The 19,901-nt window shown below is 54.8% G+C and overlaps 1 protein-coding gene across 2 annotated transcripts in view; it reads left to right on the plus strand.

The window, feature by feature from the left end:
* Positions 1-4,590: 4,590 nt before the first annotated feature.
* Positions 4,591-19,901, plus strand: part of OLFM1 (olfactomedin 1) — a 34,409-nt gene continuing 19,098 nt past the window's right edge. The window contains exons 1-2 of one of the 2 annotated variants that reach the window (XM_009476996.2): positions 4,591-5,084; positions 18,400-18,549. In XM_009476996.2, the coding sequence (XP_009475271.1) occupies positions 5,019-5,084; positions 18,400-18,549 (216 nt within the window). In that variant the 5' untranslated portion in view covers positions 4,591-5,018. Of the gene's footprint in view, positions 5,085-16,138; positions 16,474-18,399; positions 18,550-19,901 lie in introns of those variants that run through there. The other variant, XM_087753013.1, reaches the window with a different exon arrangement.

Raw genomic sequence — 19,901 nt, forward strand, 5'->3', positions numbered from 1 at the left:
TGCTTTGTATATTATTATTATTACTATTACTATTACTACTACTACTACTACTACTACTACTACTACTACTACTTTATTTTATTTCAATTATTAAACTGTTCTTATCTCAACCCACGAGTTTTCTCACTTTTACTCTTCCGATTCTCTCCCCCATCCCACCGGGGGGGAGTGAGCAAGCGGCTGGGTGGTGCTTAGCTGCTGGCTGGGGTTAAACCATGACAAATTGCAATGCTCAGTCTGGGTATTTACCACCAGGTAGCACAGCCCTTGCTGCCCAGAGAATGGAGGGCTTTTTGCAGAGGATGAGCTGTGCTGGGGAAAGGGCAGCTTGTGCTGCTGGGTGGCTCGTCCAAGTCCAGCCATCAGCAGAAGCGAGTGAAAATGGCCATGTCTCCCTTGGAGCTGCTGCAAAACCTGTCCCATGAATTTGGTTGCCTGTTTCACCCCAGTGAGGATTTTGACTGTGCAAATTATTTGTGGTTTCTCCTGGAGGTGCAGATTGCTCTCCATCCCTCCTTGGTGTCACAAGCAAGGGGATGAGGCTAAATACAAGGGCTGAAGGACTGTTGGTGTCATCATATCCAGCCTGGGGCTGCTGAAATTTTCCTACTTCTTTGTCCAAATGATTGCAAGTGGAAGATCCCTCCTGCTCCGTTGAGTTCACATTCTTTTGTCCTCTGGTTGTATCAGTGCTGCCAGAGCTGACTTTAACTGCCCAGCTCTTCTCGACAGCCACCCTGGCTCCTGTGAATCCGCTGAAGACACCAGGCTGGCAGCCCTGGGAGGGTCCCTCCTCGGTGTGGGGCATCCCTTGGCATCCCAGCAAAGAGAAATTGGGCAGTACCGGTCTGATCATACACTGCCTGGGGGGACCAGGCAGGGAACCCGCTTCCCAGGAAGGAATTCACTTTCTCATGGTTTTCTGCAGGAGAGGGCCATGCAGGGAGCAGCAAACAGCAGGGCTGGGCTTAAGGAGCATTTCAACACCCGTGTCTTCAGTAAAGGTTCACCCTGGTATGGCTGCCACCAAAATTTCAGGGAAAGGGGCACAAAAAAGACAGGAAGGTGTCTTCACTGAATTTATACAAAAGGCAAGACAACTGAGGGAGAAAATATGTCTTTTGAAAAAAATTGCATCTGAAATGTGCCTTTCCATAGGTAACAAAGCATTGTGAAGCTATTTTCACCATGCCTGGAACAGCCTTCATCTCGGCAGGGAGGAAGAGAGCAGGACCCCAGCGAGCAAGAGGCACTTGGCTCCGCGAGAGGTTTTCAAAGAGGCAGCAGGCGAGAGGAGATTGCAGAGCCAGGAAAGCTCCCAGCGAGGGAGACCATCACCCTGCTCTTTGAGGAGAAAATAGAGAGGTTTGCTCTTTAAATCTAGATCCTAGAAAAGGGCAGAGAGAACTAGGCTGTGTGAATTAAGGGCCACCATCTGGCCCTGTGCAGGGAAAGCAGTGGATGGGGATCTGCAAGGTCCTCTGTGACAGGACCAAATCAGCCGAAACCCAGCCCAGGGGGAGGCAGGGTCAGGCAGGAGCTCGCTGGCTGCCTGGGGAGCGTCAGCATCCTCAGCGGAGACCCAAAGAGGGACCCCCATGCCCGTCCCCCCAATGCACGGCAGCTCCCAGCTGCCCGTGTCGTGGCTCTGCAGATGCCTCCTGTTCCCAGCCCAGAGGAAGGGGCTGCCTGCCATCCCCTGCCATCCCCTGCTGTCCCCTGCTGTCCCCTGCCGTCCCCTGCCCACGTGGTGCTCTTGCACCGAAGGCAAGCCTGCATCCTGGCAGCAGGCTGCTCTGGAGGGCAGCGTGGTTTAGAGAGCAGAGTGTTGGCCTCAATCGCATCTTATAAATCAAGAAGAGCAACCAGAAGTGTTTTGATCTCCTCTCCTGCATCCCACAGCAGTTTCATTGAAGGCATCTTGCCTGTAATTTCTGGAGGAGCCAGGATGCATCCTTCAGAAAGGCTCTTGGCTCTGATATAATTATGTCAAGCAATGGAGAAGGCACTGTGCCTTCAGCTGAGTTATTTCACAGTCTGATTATCTTCCCCTGAGGGGAAAAAACAGGTCCTATTTCTACTCCAAACTCTGGACTCTTGCTTTGACTTTTTTTATCAGATAAAAGAGCCTTCATGTACAAAAACCTTCCCCCGGGCAGCCTCCTCTCAGCCTTCCCTTTTGCTGGTTAAAGAGCCGGAGCCTCTTTAGTCGCGCTCCACGGGCAGGTTCTCCAGACCTTGAACCCCTTCCAAATTTCTGGAGGTAGTTTTCAAAGTCTGGGTAAGACATTATGGGAATCAAAAGATCCGGGTTGTGTTCCCCGGCTCCTCTGCTGTGTCACACTGGGCAAATTTTTCCTTTTATTTCTCTTGCTTTCTGTGATTTACGTCCTGGGAATGGAGCTCTGTGGGACAGGGCTCTTTCCCAGAGGAAGGCCCGTACAGGTCCTCACAGTCTGGAGCCTGGAGCTCAAGTTCAATAACAAGGTTCTTGATATTAATTAAGAAAGACTTCAAAAGAGGAATAAATTAAAACAAATTGCAGAGCTGATGCTTTTGTCATTTACCCAGGTGCAAGCCATGACTATTACCATGAAGGTCAATGAAGCTAGCTGTATATAAAAGCAAAGGAGGGGGAGAAAAGAGATTCTCCTCTGGGGACATGCTGTTGCTGACTTGGAAAAGGCACCCTTTCAGAGCCTTATCTGGTACCACTGTGGAAAACAAGGCGGGGTTCTTCTGTTCTGTGGCCTAAGACGCCCAAACTGAAGTCACCCTCTGTGGTCCCAGCAACTTAAGGTGAAGCTGATCTCATCACTGAAAATTGTTGTGTGAAAGAAACTCTCATTGCTAGTCTTCTGCACCTCTCAAAGCTATTTTAAGCCCTGTGAGCTCCAGCTGCACCTGGACCCTCCCGTGGAGCATCCTGAGCTGCATCGCTGATGCGCTGCCTTGTGGCACGGGGTTGATAGGAAGCTGCTCAGGTGGTTTCTGAAGGCGCTTTAAACAGTGCACCCAGCAGAGAAATACAGCCAGGTGGAACTCGCTAGTCCCCCTTCCTTCCCCTGATTTTTGGTGAGAACCGATTCACAGGCAGGGCATCCCACTGCCATCGCTGCCAGGGGGAAGCTGATGCCTGTGGAAAAAAAAAAAACAAAACCAACCTTCTAAGGCACCAGGGGAGGTTGTGTTCAAACCCTGTTGTACCAGGGTTTTGATGCTTTTGGCCTTACTGCACTGCTCTTGATATAGTCAAGGGGAGCTTAATGCTTTTTAAAGGTCCTCAGCTTTTATGGACTCTAAAGTATTGACCTTACAGGGAGGTGCTGAGGGAAGTATATTAAAGATAGATCTATGTGGGATAGTCGGACATGCCAGCTTTCCCACAGCTGCTCTCTGGACTGCCTTTTTCTAAGCTCTCTTTAAACTAATGCGTTAATTACCTTCCTAGAGGAGAGCTGCCAGAAGCTGCAAGGTGCTGCTGAGACCCGCTCTTAGGAGGTCTGGGGCAACCTTCCCTTGGGCACTTGCTGATGGCAACACACAGAAGTCTTTTCTCCAGTTTGTTCTCAGCTGTTTGTCCCCCCTGAGCCTCAGCCTGGGCTCACCATGCTGCAGATTTCCCAGTTTCTGCTGAACGCTGTGCTCTGTGACCCCGGGACTTGGAAAAGGCCCTGTGTCAGCTCATCGCTACAGAGAGCCCATCCCCTGCTCCAGCAGTAACCAGAGGACTCCAGAAGAAGAAACCCTTTGCAGTGAGCAACCAAGGGGGAAAATCCTCTTGTGGGGCCTCTGCTACTTGCAGGCCTGTGGCAAGTGGTTTCTAGTAAAACATTCAACAGTCATTAAGAGAAGATCTGCATTACATTTGTCACCTCTGGAAAAAGGGGGATGATGCCATTCACCTGCATTGCCAGGTACTAAGAGACTTAATAGTATTTATGAGATCCTGGGAAAACTGTGATTGGGAAAGCATTCAAGGAGTGTGTGTAAGAGAGAAAGGAGGGGTAAAGGTTCCCCCGCACCGTGGGGAGGGGAAGGGCAGGGCAGGGCGCATCCAGAGCAGTGTGGGGTGGGTGCTGCCTGCAGCCTCCCCAGCCAAGCCCCTGGTGCAGCACTGGGACCCTGGCAGGGTGCTGGGAGAGGGTGCAGGGGAGGATGCCCTGCAGAGCAAGAGGGTTGTCACCTTGCTCCTACTCCTTAAATTAATTTGGATCTGAGCCTTACAGTGGACGCTGCTCAGAAGGCTCGCTTTGGGAAGGCATCTTTGTTTGGGGGTCGCTACTTCGGGGGGATGTGACCCCTCCGCTCCCCCCCAGGCACCCCCGGGGAGCAGGGGGCAGCTGAGCAGCTCCTTGCCCTCCCGGCTGTCGGGGAGGGGGTGCCCCATCCCCAGTCCCCAGCTCCGCTCCCCCTGCACCGCTGCTCCCGAGGCCGCTTTTCCCCTCTCCCTTTTGCCGTCCTTAGTTAAATTTCCCCCGCCTCAGTTGATGTCACATCCTGTTCCACAGCCATCCCCTGCTAGTAGCCAGCCCTACCAATTCCTTTCTTTCCTTTTTTTTTTTTTTTTTTTTTTTTATCCCTGTCCTCTCCCCATCACCCCCCCTTTTCAAGGCAAACTTTTGGCAATAGCAGAGATAATCATTTCGTGCTCCGTTGAATTTCTCCTCGCAAATGTCTTTCGATCAAGGGAGCCATTAAAAAAAAAAAAGAAATTGCCAGAGAGCCAGCACCGAGAGCAGAGGAGAGAAACGGGGATCCCAATAAATATGCAAAGTGAAGGCTCTGCTAAGCAGATTTCTTGCATTGCTTCCTGGGGGTGCTGAGAGCCACCCGGAGAATCATTCTGGGTTTTTTTTAATTGCATTTTGTTGTCTTTTTTTTCTTTTTTTTTTTTTTTAATTAAAATAATAATAACAATAAAGGACTGAGGAGGCAGCGAGGCGCTCGGTGATCGGCACAGGGAGGCTCGCCCGGAGGTGATCTGTATGCAAGGTGCCTAGAACTGGGTGCGAGACATGCAACCGGCAAGCAAGCTCCTGACCCTCTGCTTCCTCATCCTGATGGGCACAGAACTCACTCAAGTAGGTTTCTCTCTTGCTTTTCCCACCTCCCCCCTTCTCTCCCTTTCTCCCCAACGCCATTTTCTATTAAACCTCGAGAGCACAAAAGAAAACTGGAGTAGGAAGGTGCAGCTTCGTGCCCCCCCCTCCCCGGGCACCCCCTTTGCTCAGCCCGCGGTGCAGGGGGACCCTCCGGGCTGGAGGGGGAGGTCGGGGGGGCTCGGGAGACCGGACCCCAGAGGCGGGGAGAGAAGGGGACTGCCCTGGCCTGGGTCCCCCCCACCCCGGGGGTCCCCACCTGCCTGCCCCACCGGCGGGGAAAGTTGCGGTGCGGGGCTGGGGGCGGCGGGACCCCCACCGCCGGGCTGGGGCTCTGTGAAGTTGGGGGCTGCCTGTCCCAGTCCCCGCGGGGACGCGAGGTGGGTGCGTGGTGGCCATCCCTCCACGCCAGCTCCCCGCGTGGGGGTAGCTTTGCTGATTTTAGGTGACATTTAAATGTCCCTTGATGTTTCCATCTGTGACAGGCTTGTGGGAGAGAGGAGCATCTTATTTATCTCCCTCTTCCCCCTTCGCCTTTTTTTTTTTTACTGTATTTTAATGCTTGCCTTTACTGTCCCGGCCCCTGGACTGAGTGAGTAGTGGGGCCGGGGGGGGCCAAGGAGGCACACAAAAGCCATCTCTTGCAAGTGGAAATAAAACTCCATTTGACTTCTTTAAGATAACTGGGGAGAGGCAGGCAGGGAGGTTGTCTTTTGTTTTTTTCCCCAGTCACTGAGGAAAGGAAGAAAAGTAATTGCAAGAGGATGCTCTAGATTGTGGGGTTAATTGTGATGCTGCCTGGAAGCAAAAAAGAAAGAAAAAGAAGCTATAAATAGGAGGGGAATGGAGGCTTCTTAGTGTAGGAGCAATTAGCAGCTGGGCTCTCATCCTGGATGCTTTATGTAGATTACTTTTTCCCTTTCTCCTGCTGACAATGCTCTCGCCTGTCACTGCACTATTGCTGAAGTTTCAGTAGCTGAAGCCTTTTGGCTTTGCACCCTCAGAGTATTTCTGCTGCCCCCAGGAAGAAATGGCTGAAGTAAGAGCTGCCTTAATTGCATGGAGCCCTTGAGAGAAGGGATGAGAAGGTAGTAATTTGGGGGGAAGCGAAGAGATCCAAGAGCTGTGTGGATGAGGAGGGGTGGGAAGGAACCAGAGCTGCAAGTGAGCGCCCAGGAGAAGCCCATTGTGTGCGAGAGGATGCACGGGGAGCGCGCATGCGCCGCGCTGGACAAAGCAGCCAGCGACCACCAGCGTTGCTCGGGGATCAGCAAAAAGGGGCTCCTCGCTACGCACCTGGCCCGGCCGAGGGCATGGCCAGCCCAGGGCCGTGGCAGCAGCATGGCGAAGCAGCGCGGTGGGGCTGCCCCTTGCCCCGCCGACCTCCCCGCCTTGCCCAGCCCCGGGGGGTGAGCTATGGCCTGGGGACCTGGGTGGTACCCCGCTCCCCAGGGACTGTCACCGTCCCTCATCAGCCTTGTCAGCCCCCATCGCTCTGCATTGGTGGGTTTTTTCAAGGACACCGAGTTATCACCTCTTGTGCCAAGGATGCCGCTGTGCTTGGCTACTTTTTCCTTTTCTTGTTTTCTTTTTTTGTGAATGCAGCACTCCCAACTTTTTGCTCAACTTTAAATCGGGGTGGGGATGAGGATCAAACCTGCTCTGAACGGTGGGGCTGAGGGTGCTGGCTGACTTTGGCGGAGTTACCTCCCGGCACCTCCCTGCCCGCTGGCGGGAGGTTGGAAGCCCCTGCTGAAGCCCTGCCTTTGCTGAGCTGCCTTCGGCTGGGGCTGGTTTCTGGTTTGCAGTGTCTACCTGGGCTTTGCTGCCTGCAGGTAGCTGAGTCCCGCCAGGCCCCGCGTGCCAGCCATGCAGAGCTCTCCTGCCAGCGTGCCTGCTGGCTCGCTTGGCACTGCAGAGCCCTTTCAGAGTTTTAGCATCTCATTTCTGTAGCACAGCTGCCAGATGCAATCCCCAAATATGCCTTTCAGCCCAGGCACCGCCCAGCTCAGTGTCTTCCACGTTTAATTCAGTGCCGGATTCACATCTCTATCACATGTGTGGAGTCTCTCCCATCCCCTAGAGATCCCGTGCCGGGGGAGAAGGGATTGAGGTTCAGGGGAGAGAGGCTGCCGATTTAGGCAGCTTTCCTTGACAATGCAGAAGCTACTGCTGTCCCCTCCTCTCCCTCCCTGCAGTGACACTGGCAGGCCAGCGCACAAGAAAGGAAGAAATGGGGAGAGGGACGGCTGTTAAATGGGGCTGGAGGGGGTGAGTACATGGCTGTCCATCCAGCTGGGTGCTGGGAAAGCCCTTCTCGTGGAGAGGAGGAAGTTGTCTTCAAGGTATTGGTGCTGCAGCATCCTCTGACGGTCGCCCCGGGGGGGAGGAAGGATGCCTGTGCCCGGCCTGGAGCACACGGGTGATGCACACGCTGCAGGCTGCACGCCCAGGTTTGGTAGGGGCTTTGAGACCTGCCTAAGGTGGCTGGCAGTGTTACCTGCGTGAAACAAGGGGAGAGCTGTCCCTACATGCCCCCCAACATCCCAGTTCCTTGCAGAAGTCCCTGCCTGCCCCTCGATCCCCCATGTGTCCCCAGGATGGGTGGCAGGAGCTCCGGCCCCAGAGCAAGACCTGCATGAAGCTCTGGGATTTCTTCTCAATGCCAAAGGTCTCCTAGTCTGTTTTGTGCCTTGCCTTGGCTCTCCACAGGTCAGTGATCAAAGCCTGAAGTGACAAATATTTTGGCTGAGTTGAATGGGATGGCTTCAGGGTGCAGGGGCTGGATATGGGTGCTGGGTGAGGGGGGCAGAGCTGCTGCTCGGGGCACCCTGGGGTGCAGCACCCTCGCTCTGGCTGTGCGTGCAGCTCTGGGCAGAGGCCTTCCCAGACAAAGCGTGGGGCTTTCTCTCCTTGTCTTCTTCTCGGTGAGACCCAGGGCGGCTGTCCTGGTGGCCACAGAGGAGCAGAGCCAGCTTACACTCTCTAAGGATCTGTTCATCACGTGCAGAAAGATAGTGCTGCCAAAAGGGCAGAGGATTTGGGCTGCTGTAGTAAAGCCCTGAGTATCAGCAGAGGGGATTCGGGATGCCATCTGCTTTGTCTGTCTGTCTGACCCATCCCTTTGTCATGCCTCGTGCTTGCTGGCAAGCTGCTGGGATATTACCATTGAAAAGCTCTTTGCATTCCTCAAAGTTTCGCAGGCGCAGAGCGGGGCAGCCGGCGCTCTGACATCCACTTACCCGGTAATCAGTGAAACCACACAGGAAGAAATACCTTCCTGGAGCAGGCAGTTATTAAACATTTAGGGCTTCTGCAAGAAAAAAAACAAACAAACAACAAAACAATTTTGCCATTGATTTTCCTAAAAGCACATCAGGTCCCTCCTGGGGCCATTTGCAGAGGAGGGGGGAGCTGCCAGGTTTGCACGCTGCCCTCCCCAAAGCTGCCCGTGCCCCTCTGCCCGGCAGCACCCAGCCCGGCCATGCTGGCTCCCCTCCACCCATGGGGGACTTCCCAGTGCCCAGTTTGGTGGCCGGGCTCTTCCCTCCCCTGTCAGGGAGCCACAGGGAAGCTAGTAGGATTAAGCTGCAAATCTGCAGCCTGTAACAGGAGGCAGCTGCCTCATCTCATAAACCAATTTGTGTCTCATTTCACTAACTTCAGTTTTAACCAATAAAAAAGAAAGGTAATTTTCAGCCCTGGGTCATATTTATTACTCAAGTTATCGGTCCTTGTAATCAGTATTAGCATCACTGCGTAAAGTAATACAAAACTAATTACTATCTGAGTGAATTAGATAGATGAAGGCTGTAGACTGCATTGACAGTGGAAGAAGCTAATTCTCGAGTTATGAGCGATAAGTGTTGGCTTTGCTCTACTGTGATGAGCCTCTGAACAAAAGGGAAGAAGGCAGGGACAAGGGCACCCAAAGAGTGTCCCTCTGGGTTTTGTTGCCTGTGGGTGCCTTGGCCGGGCTCTTTGGGAGACCCGGGCGGGCAGGGGGATACCTGAGAGGTTGAGTCAGTCAAGAATTCCCCCAAAAAGGGGAAGATGCACTTGGGGAAACTGAGGCACAGAGCCTGAAACATGTCTTAGCACCAGCAAATCCCACTTGTGGGGGAAGAGCACCTCAAAATCCTGATTTTCCTACTTTTGTAGACTGTAACCATTGCTTGATGCTGCTGTCCCAGAGCTGAGCCCAGAAGCCCTGGTCCCAGCCTTCGGGCCAGCTTTGTCCTGGGTTTTGGCCCATGGAAGCTTTTTCCCCATTCAGGACCCAGGTCGTGGCTCCCAGCCTCCCTCCCCATCCCAGCTGGGAGGCAGCATTCAAAACCAGCCAAAATGCAAAAGATCTCCTGGAAAGATAATAGCAGGGCAATAGCAAGAGTCAGCCCTCGGTCCAGGAGCGCACAGCAGCGGCAACCCTGGAGCAATGCCGTGTTTTCTAGCAAGCAACGTGCAGAACAAGTTTCCAGTGTAAAGGCACCTTCTGACTGGAGGCGTGCGCCCGACCCAGGGAATATGCCCAAAAAAATCATCATCCCTAACCAAAACATCCGAGTAACAGGAACCCACCGACGCGCCCGCAAAACCTGCGCTGACTTTAATGGGCTCCGATCTAGCCCAGAGGCTCTGATGTGTATTGGCACTCGCTGTTAGAGCATGAATTTAATGTCAAGAGCAGCTTTAGCTAAACACAGATTTAGCGAAGTGAAGACCTGCAAAGGGGGTTAGTCTGTTCCAGTGTAACATAAGGAATATGTTCTTTCTGCTGCAGTGTTTCTACTCGCCGTGCGGATAACAAAAGGAAAGGTCGCAGCGTTTTGTGTGCGGAAGGAGTAGTCCCAGTGTCCGTAGCTGGGGGTAACTTTCCGGAGCACGTTGGGCTGCCTGATCCCAAAACGGGGCCGCTCCTGGAGCCAAGCTCAGCACCGGGCACAGGCAGTTTCACACAAAATCCCACCAGGAGCTGGCAGTGATTTGCAGCATCATGGTCAAACAGTGAAAACAGTCCAAAGCACTTTGGGGTCCTTAATTGCCATTTTCTTTCCTTCCTTTGCTTTCCCCGTCTGTCCATCCATACCCTCCCTGTGACAGGAGGGGAAGAGTTTGCTCTGCGTTGGTACAGTGCCGAGGTGACAGGCTCCAGCTCCAGGACTGAGGCTTGTGTGAGTGATGGTAGCACAGACAGGGACAAAAAACAGGCAAAAAAGCAAGGACATTTGGAAGTCAGACCCAAAAATCAGGGAACCCTGGTACCATTTATTGCTGTGGCAGTCGTGACCTGCTGAGGGACAGATGCTCCACGGCAAATGCAACAGAAGACTGTCCCACGCTCCAAAGGTGATGAGGGTACAAAGCGTATGTTCCTTAATGAGGATGAACTTGCCTGTGCTGCCTCCCAGGGTAGGTGGGGAGCCTCTTCGGCCTGGCACTGTGCACAGCCCTCCCGCTGCCCACAGGCTGGTGCCGGGGGATTTTGGATACCTTCTGCCACAAGCTCAGGCAATGGGGAGTGCAAGGGAAGTGGGTGAACGTTTACTGAGTTGAGAGAGGGATGAGAAACATCATCATTTGCTCAAGAGCAGCATCCAAGGCTCTGTCCCCTGTAACCCTGTGGTGCCAGGCAGAAAGCAGAGGGGCACAGTGAGCACCCAGCGTGGTGCTGGGGTGGGCTTGGAGCCCCGGCCTGAGCCTGCTGCGCAGGTAGGGCTGGGCTGTACCCGCAGCTCCTCACCCTCAGACTTGAGCCCCGCTGCAGGGACCCCCACGCAGAGCTGCTTGGCATCCCCGTGGCCTTCGGCTGCCAGGCGTGCTGCGCAGTGCCAGGGAGCGCAGCACCTGGCGCTGGTGCTCGGGGTGCTCTCCCATCTGTGTGATGGAGGTGGTCCTTTCCACCCTGCAGCTCGCCTGCCTCCGTGCAGTCCACGCTCCTTTGCAGGTGCAGCAGCACCTGGCAGTGGGGCAGCGACAGGGACTCTGGCAGCCCGGCATCAGCCAGGGCTCCAGGAGGGATGCACAGAGTCAGTGGAGGCAGGGAGTCCTCCAAGAGGCCAGTTCGGAGCCCCTCCATCAGCTACAGGAGGGAGCTTTGGAGATCAGTCACTTAGTCCAAGTATCTAAAGAGGATCCCTGAAGTTATACAGCAAGGTCCCTTTCCTGCAGCTCCTGGCCAGAGGGCACAGCACATCTCGCGGGTCTCCAGTGCAGAGAGGAGGAGTCGGAAAGAGCTGGAGAATGGGCTGTCCCGCACACCACAGAGCAATCCCCGGGCAGGCCTCAGTGCCCTGCCGGATTACTGAGCCCTGTGCTCCCCGGACAGGAGCTGCCAGCCCTGGGAAGGTGCCTGGGGCTCTGCCCTCCATTGAGCAACCAGCTCAGCTGGACACATCCTCCTCGCAGGAGATGTAAGGTGTTAGCCGAGATGCCTTCTCCATTTACTGAGCCAGCTTGGAGCACCGGCAACGTTTCAGGCTGTTAAAATACAGGTGTATGTATTTTAAAGCAGATCCCGTCCTCTCACCATGCATTAAACAGGAATTCTCTGACTGTGGTCTACGGACACCAACTCCACGTAAGCTTGGGAGCCACAGAAACTTCAGCACCTCTTCTCTGAGCCAGCCAGGAGAGGGAGACAATGACCGCCGTGTCCTGCACACACACACGCACACACACACACAGAGGTGTTGGCCTGTTTGCAAACGCTGACCCTTGTAGGGCTCCTCCAGGGACACAGGTCCCATTTTGCATTATCACTTCCCAGCATTTTCCACTAAGTAGCTATTTTGGAAGACCCTGTTCTTTGCTTTTATCTATCGTTCCTCCTCTTTCCTTGCGCAGAATACGTGCATGCAAATAGCATCTTTTGTTCTCTAGCAGTTCTGACAAGAAAAACTCAGTGACAACATGGAGGTTTTTTCCAAGGCAATGCCCTGTGAAAAGAAAAACCCAAAGTGATCAGGAGAAAGGTGAACTCAACCAGTTCGGCAAAACCAGTACTGAACAGCTTTCTGCAGACGTTACAATGGAAAGTTGCTCTTTTAAGGACAGATCCCGCTTTGCTCTGGAAAGGCCCGGCAGTGAATGCTATCAGGTCAAGAAGAGTCAACTGAGTCTCCTCCTTCTTGATTTCACTAGCGTTTCTTGGGATTTGCTCTAGCATGAGTAAAGGCAACGTCCAGTCTCTCACATCAAGTTCACATCCTTGCTGTTTTTTTGCTGTCTGTGTTTCATTTTGTTGCCATGCTGGGCTTCTAAAAGCAGGGAAGTCGTTAGGGTGGGGAAGAGGTTTCCATGCTTGCACATCACCTGCTTCAGGCACTGAGGTGGCAGAGGTCATTTTCGTGCTCGATGCCCACGACCCAGCACAGCACGCGGTGATGGGCAGCATCTCATTGCACAGCAGCAACCACCGCCTCTTCCCCCTGAATAACCCTTCGCCCCTAAAAAAAGGAAACAGCGGCATTTCTGGGAGCCTCTTTTTTGTCAGGTCTCTCCTTTGGACCAGCTGACGTGGGCTCAGCTTGCGCAGCCGTGCCACGGGCAGATGGACAGTGTTGAGGAAGGGCTGCGGCTCTCTGCCAGCACGGGCTGTACCTATGGGCTCAGGGCCATCCTGCTCCCGGTGCGGGTCGTTAAGGCATTAAGTCACTGGACTTTCTGAAAAGGTATGGAAGAGCAGCCGATCTCTTGAGGTCCCTACCTTAACTCCCTTAACAGCAAAGAAGACTCCCCAAAAAACGCTGCTTTTGGCTATTTCATAAACACTGGAAGCAAGAGAAGGAAAGAAAATCACCTGGATTTCTCTCTCCCCCGTTATTACACGCACAGCCCCTCCTGCAGCTGACATGAAGGGTTTTGCTCCAGGGAAGCTGAGCAGCTCTGCTGAGCGCCGCTGCCGGAGCACGGCCGCCGCTGCCTGCACGGACCCTCCGTGCCAGCCGCTGGGATGAGGTCCCGGTAATGGGCCCCCTCCTTAGCGGGGACTTGTGCTGCTGCTCCTCTCTCTGTGCTTCACCATCCCCATCTGCAGAAGCTTTAATCATTGCAAGGCACTTGAAGGGCATACGAATGAAATCACCTGCGTGCACTGGTAGGAAATGAGTCTTTCTTTAGTCCAGGTGGAATCCAGAGCAAGGCAAAGGAGTGCTGGTTACCCTGCTGAACACCATTTTAAATAGTAAAGTATCCATAGGTCTGATTCCCTTTTATGTGTTTGGAGTAGACAACCATGAGGGATAAACTTTACTTACAAACTCAGTTTCAGAATGAACATTAGGATGATTTAAGTGTAGCACTCAAGTGTTTTATATGGTGTGAAATCAGATAAGCAATCAGGGTCTCGGCTGCTACAGTGCTGAGCACAGCATAAGCACCTGTCAGAGCAGAACAGGCTGAACTGGAACAGAATGGGGAGCTGGGATTTATTCTAAAAGATGGAAGCCATCCGAGGTTTTTGCCTAATGAACCTGTTCCTACAACCACAGCCTGAAACACATCCTTGGTGCTGACCTCCTCAGGCGCGACGCTGCACGATCTGACGGCAGTTTTGCCATGGGAGGGATGCCTGGGCTGGGGGAAGCCGATTTGACGGGGTGGGAGTAGCTTAGCTACTTTGGGAGCCCTAAGCGGGATAGTGATTCAGAGGGCAGGAATGTTTTCTTATTGATTTCAGCAGCAGGTTGACCTGTCAGCCGGCTGACTTAGCCAGATCAGAGCTCGTCTGGCCCTAGCAGGGGGAAAGGGCAGGGGTGACACGGGCTGAGGGTGCTGGGAGGCGAGGGAAGGGAATGGCATTTCGGCTGCTGCAGCCTGTGGCATGCACCAGCTGCTGCCTCCCAGCTGCCAGCGTCCGATTCTGCTGCCCTGTTGTCAGAGGGACAGGATCCGACCTGGCGTCAGCGCTTGTACTCTAACTCATCTCTTTTTCTCCACCTGGTGGTCTTGCTAAATGTGCTTTCGTTTCAGTGCTTTACAGAAGCTCCCCAGCGCTCTCTGCAGAAACAGCTCCACTTGGCTGTCGCTGCTCCCCACTCGCTTTGCCCAGACCAGCGGTGCTGGGGTGCGCTGGGATGATCCCACGCCAAGGGCCAGGTCCCCAGCTAGGGGCAAGGTCCTGTTAAGGTGGGACAGGCCAGCTCAGCAGCGATTGCATGTCAGGGCACAGCTCCCTGCTTCCCCAGTTGGGACTTGCTCTGCACACCAGCCTGGATGCTGTAGGGCAAGGAATTACTGGTGGGTCAAGGCCTCGGGGCACCCCTCAGCACCCTCGCAGCTGTAGCCCAGCCACCTCCTGGGAAGGGGGCCATGAGACCCCCACCGCACACAGCTCTGGAAGGTTTGGGACTGGGCTGATCAGACTCCAGTGGGAATGCGGTGTCTCCTGGGGGCCGGCCAGGCTGGGGGTGGTGGGGCCATGGGACATTGCGGGGTCTCCTAGAGCAGGGCCGTGGCAGCTGCTCCAACACTCTGAGGCCGGTGCTATACCAGTGGAGCGAGGGGTGTCACTTCTATCCTCTGGAGCGGGCCAGGGGATTAATTTCATAATTTGCTTTGCACGGGGTGTTTAAAGGTTCACTTAGGGAAGGATGTGCAAGGAACTGCAGATGTCTGTTGGTTGGAGACTTTGGTTCTGAAGTCACCAGGACAGTTCTGCAAACGCTTTCAGGAAACCTGAGTTGTGAACAAGCTCCATCTCGCTGCAGACTATGTGCCAGGCCCGTACAGAGGCAGTATGCTGTTTGCAGTGTAACAGCCCATGGGGTTCCTCGGCAGGGTTAGCCCCATAGCCACGCCCGCCACAGAAAGCCAAGAGTTTTCTTCGAACCCTGGGGTGGGATGTTCTGGTAGTGTCTGGCACCATCCCATCTCTCCTGTCCATGCAGCCCTGCGTGCTGGGAACGGGGCAAGAGCAGCATTGGGGCGGGAATGGGGCAACCAACTTGAGGGCAGGCAGAGTTGCCGAGGCATTTTGATTTAGCTCAAGCGTATTGGGTCCTTCGTGCTGACGGAGGGCTGAGGCTGCAGAGCATGGTGAGGGAGCAAGCAGGGATGTGGGGGATCCTCTGATGGCCCACAGCCTGCGTCCCCCACCTCGTGCGGGAGTGGTGCAGCTCTTGCGTGCACCACAGCCGGGAACGCTGCTCCCGACTGCCCTCGCTGGCAGCAGCTCCCCTTCGTCCCCTGGAGAAGCTGCATCTCCGGCACGGTGCTTCTCCGCCGCGTCCCGGCCCCGCACCGCACCGCGCCCGGTCCCGCACCGCGCCCGGCGGCGCCGCCGGCAGCCGGCAGGGGGCGCCGCAGTGCCGCGCCGCAGCGGGGCCGCGCCGCAGCGGGGGAGCCGCCCCCGCGCCCCCCGGCCCGGCCCTGCCCGCAGCCGCGGCCCCCGCCCCCCGCCCCGCGCCCACGCTCCTCTCCTCCCTCCCCAAATCTTTTCTGCCTCCTCCCCAGTTCTTTTCCGCTCTCCCCAAATCTTTCCCTCCCCACCACCAAATTTTTCCATCTCCCCAAATCTTTTTCCCTTTCGCCAATTTTTCCCCCTTCCCAAATCTTTTCCCCTCTCCCCAAATCTTTCTCTCCCTTCCCCAAGCCCTTCCGCCTCTCCCCAAGTCCTTTTCTCTTCTCCCCAAATCTTTCCCCCTCGCCCCAATTCTTTCCCCCCTCTCCAAATCCTTCCTCCTCTCCTTCCCTCCGCTCCCCCTTCCCCAAATCTCCCCCCCCCAAAAAAATCCCTCCCCCAGATCTCTCCTCCCCTCCGCTCCCCCCTCCCCTCCCCTCCCCAAATCCCTTCTCCCCTCCCTCTCCCTCTCTCCCCCCTGCCTCCCACCCTCCCTCCGCAGTCGCTCCGGCTGGCTGGGCGCTCCGCGGCGCTCGCTCCCCCCCGGCCCCTCCCTCCCTCCCCCCTCCCTCCCGCCCGCCCCGGTCCCGTCCCCGTCCCGCCTCCTGCAGCCGCTCGCTCCGCTCCGCTCGCTCCGGTTGGGGCGCGCCCGGCGGCGGCGGGCGCAGGGAAGCAGCCCCGCTCCGGCTCCGGCACCGGCTCCGGCACAGGCACCGGCAGCACCATCGCCAGCGCCGGGCAGGGCCGCGGCGGGGCGGCGGCGGACGATGGGCCGGCGGCGAGCGGCGGCGGCGGTCGGGCGGCTGGCGCAGCCCGTCCCCAGCGGCATGGAGCCCGGCGCCGGTGCAGAATGAAGGGTGCCTGCCGCCCCCCCCCGCAGACATGTCTGTGCCTTTACTCAAGATTGGAGTCGTCCTCAGCACCATGGCCATGATCACCAACTGGATGTCGCAGACGCTGCCCTCCCTCGTGGGGCTCAACACCACCAAACTCACGGCGGCCACGGGCGGCACCTTGGACCGCAGCACGGGAGTAAGTGCGGGGGGCGGCGGGCAGGGGACGGGGCCGAAGGGGGCACCGGGCTGCCCGGAGCATCCCCGCCTCCCTCCTCGCCTGGGTGTCCCCCTCCTTGCCTGGTCGCCCCCCATCCCCGGGACCTCTCCGGCTGTCTGGGTCCCTCCTTGCCCGCCGCCCCCCCGCCGCCGGCAGGCCCCGCAGGAGCCCCCCCGGCTGCAGAGAGCAGCGCCCCGGGGAGAGGCAGGGCCTCGGGGTGATGGGGCGGGGGGCATCGCTTGCGAAGTGTCCCCCCGGGGCCGGGCAGGAGCGGGGTCGGGGCGGTGCGGGGCTGGCAGGGGACGGGGTCTGGGGTGGCGGTGCCGGGAGAGCTTCCTCTCTCCCTCTCCTCTCCTCTCCTCCTCTCGGTTTGGCCATCCCTAGCCCCGGGCTGGGGGCGACCTGGGTGCCCCCCGCCCCTGTGCCTTCAGCCAAAGGGTTGCAAAGTTTCCCTCGTCGCCGCTTTGCTGGCGCTGGGCGAAGCAGCTTGGGGCAGCAGCTCCGAGTCCTGCAAGATCCATTCTCTTCCCTGCCTTTAATCAGGAGTCGTTAATGGGATGGAAAATGCAGCGGAGAAGTTGCGGTGTATTTTGGTCGTGCCGTATGTTTCCCGTCCCTGTTTTGCTGGAGGGCTGGTACGGTGCCTGGTCTTGCCACTTTGGAAATGGCTGAGAAAAACAGTCCTTCTGTCTGTCTTTCCTTAGCGGGGAAAAATGGGCACCTTTCGCCTCCAGGCTGCATGCTTGTGCCTTATAGAAGAGGTACCGTATTACAGCTCTGCTGCTCAGGACGAGTGTTTCATGTAGTGGTTCTGCCGATTGTGAATGAAGCTGGGATTTTTTTTTTTTTTTCCATGTTATCAGGGATTATGAGACCCATTTATTATTTTTTTTCTGGTTGTTTTAGCTAAAGAATCCAGTAGTTTGTCTGCCTAGCCATCTCTCTCAGTGCATGTCTGTCAACATGGGTATTTGCAAGGTTATTTGTAATGTATTGAAATACTAGAAAGAACATTTCCCTTCTGGTTGGCAAAACGGTGGTACCTTCAAAGTGATCGGAGACTGAATTGTGATTAAATAATGTATTTTGCAAAGTACTGTGAGATCAAAGGAAAATTAAGATCAGAGAGGTTCGGAGAGCACAAGGGGCAGGAGGGGAGCTGGGGAACTCGCTGTGTTTGGGGCTGGGCTCCCTTTCTGCGGTGTGTCCTGGAAGCTCAGACGGAGGCACTGATCCTGTCCTCCGGACTGCATCCCGTCTTTGCTGGCACGCTTCGCAGGGCACAGCACCGGGCTTTCACTGCCCGGGACCCGCAGAACATTTGCAGGGAAATGGTTGTCTGGTGAACCTCCCCATCCTCAGGAGAGTCTGGCAGAGGAGGGGGAAACGTAACCCCCAGTGTCCGTTTACTCAGGAGAGCTGATTTTCCTGCTGCCGGATCCGGGAGAGCTCTGCAGAGGCACCTTGATCACTGCTCAGCCCTCAGCCAGGACACCGTGTCCTCACTGGAAGCTCGGGCACATCCTTGTCATGGTGTCAAGGAGAAGTCAAGTGCTTTGTAACGACAGCGGGTTCCCTGCCCCGGGGCGCTCGGTGCCTTACAGCTCGCTACAACCCTCGCTGCTTCGTGGCTTTCCTCGTGTCCGTGCTTTCCCACTTGCGTTGCCTTCTTGCTTCAGCTCTTGCTCTCCTTTTCAGACCCTTATTTATTTGTCCCCAATACATATTTTTGCATTACAAGTGAATTTTGCCAGCTGGGCCCTCGGAGGAGCCTCCCTCCGCTTCCAGCACGGCTCCAGTATCTGCCACATCCATCCTGCTTCCTCCACTCAGCCCCCTTCACCTCCCACACCCCTGCCAGGCCTCCCCCCGTTTACTTAACCCATCTTTCCCTGTGTTAATTAGGTGTTGCCTACCAACCCAGAGGAAAGCTGGCAGGTCTACAGCTCTGCCCAAGATAGCGAGGGACGTTGTATATGCACAGTGGTGGCACCTCAACAGACGATGTGCTCGCGCGATGCCAGGACAAAGCAGCTGAGACAACTATTAGAAAAGGTAATGGTTGACCCCGTCTGGGAAAGGTGGTTTGGTTTGGCATGACATTGGGGGTAAAAACCTGAGTGAGCTGGGCTGAGCCTTGGTTTCCAGGGAAGACGGACCCCTTGGGCCAGCCCTCCCATGCCGTAGCTGTCCCCAGGCGTGTGGAGGGGAATCATCAGCTGCGGTCAGGAGTTTAAATCTGTTAAGTGTTCTTGAGGCACAGAGGAGAAGGGACCGTGGCCTAAGGTCAGGTTAAAGAGAGATCAAAGCAACGATATTGAACCACATTGCTAAATAAAAAAAAAAAAAGATGTAATTTACGCATTTTTTTCATTACGTTAACACAAGCGGTTTCAAAGGATGAGCCTCAACAAGATGAGGGAAGATAGAATTAAAAACCCAAAGGCCATGCATTCCTAGCCAAGCCGATATTAAAAAGGTTGAATAAAACAGTACAAACTGTCGACATCAAATAGCACAGAAATGACAGTTAGTGGTTTTCTTTCTAATGTTGACATCCACTTGATTAGTTTTTAATAGTCTGCTGTCCAAAGACATCAAAGAATCTCATTAGGGAAACATTCCTGATAACAAGAAATTTTCCAGATAATAGATTTCATTGAAGAAATGCTGTTTCATGTGAAATGGTGCTCTTCTCTTTAAAATATAAGTGGACTCCTGTGCTGGATATGTAATTATCCTTCATGCCCTAATGCTATGTTGACATGTGTTGTGCATGACAAAATAATTTTTATCCCTCTGCTTTTGGGAAGTTGATATATTAGTCACTCATAACAATATTAAACCTGCACTTAGGTGATTTTCCTATATGATAAGGACAATAAAGTGAGGTGGGAAACATTTAGCCCTAAAACACTTCTTTGGTATGTCAGAGGCTTCTAAAAATAATCCCACGCAAGCTTTTATTTCTCTAAGCAATAACGGCAACCGGTCCAACAGCACGTTTGTCTAAGAGGCAGCAGGCGTTATATCAGCAGCTGACAGAGGCGTCCAAGAGCCATCGTGTTCCCAGAACTGCTCATATGCATTAAACAAGCAGGATTTGACCCAATGCCCTCTGCTAATGGACAGGCGAGTTGGGCGTACGAGACCTGGGATAACATCAGCTCCCGCGCAGAGGGTGTAAGTGCTCAGTGATTTTTCCCTTATGCAGCTCTCTGGCTGCCAGTGAATAAAGTGAGGGAGGAGCGGTATTTCAAGACATGTTCTGGGGATATGTTACCTGCCTGCTAATCTGTCTGCATCTCACTCCTACGCTAACCTATATGAAAACCCCAAAATAAGGTATAGGCTCTTAGTGCCAGACATCTGATCTTGACGAAGGCTGAAAGGATAATCCCTATAGG

Source organism: Nipponia nippon, unplaced genomic scaffold (genome assembly GCF_047370975.1).
Source record: "Nipponia nippon isolate SJK-2023a ecotype South Korea unplaced genomic scaffold, ASM4737097v1 scaffold_16, whole genome shotgun sequence".
Lineage (NCBI taxonomy): Eukaryota > Metazoa > Chordata > Aves > Pelecaniformes > Threskiornithidae > Nipponia > Nipponia nippon.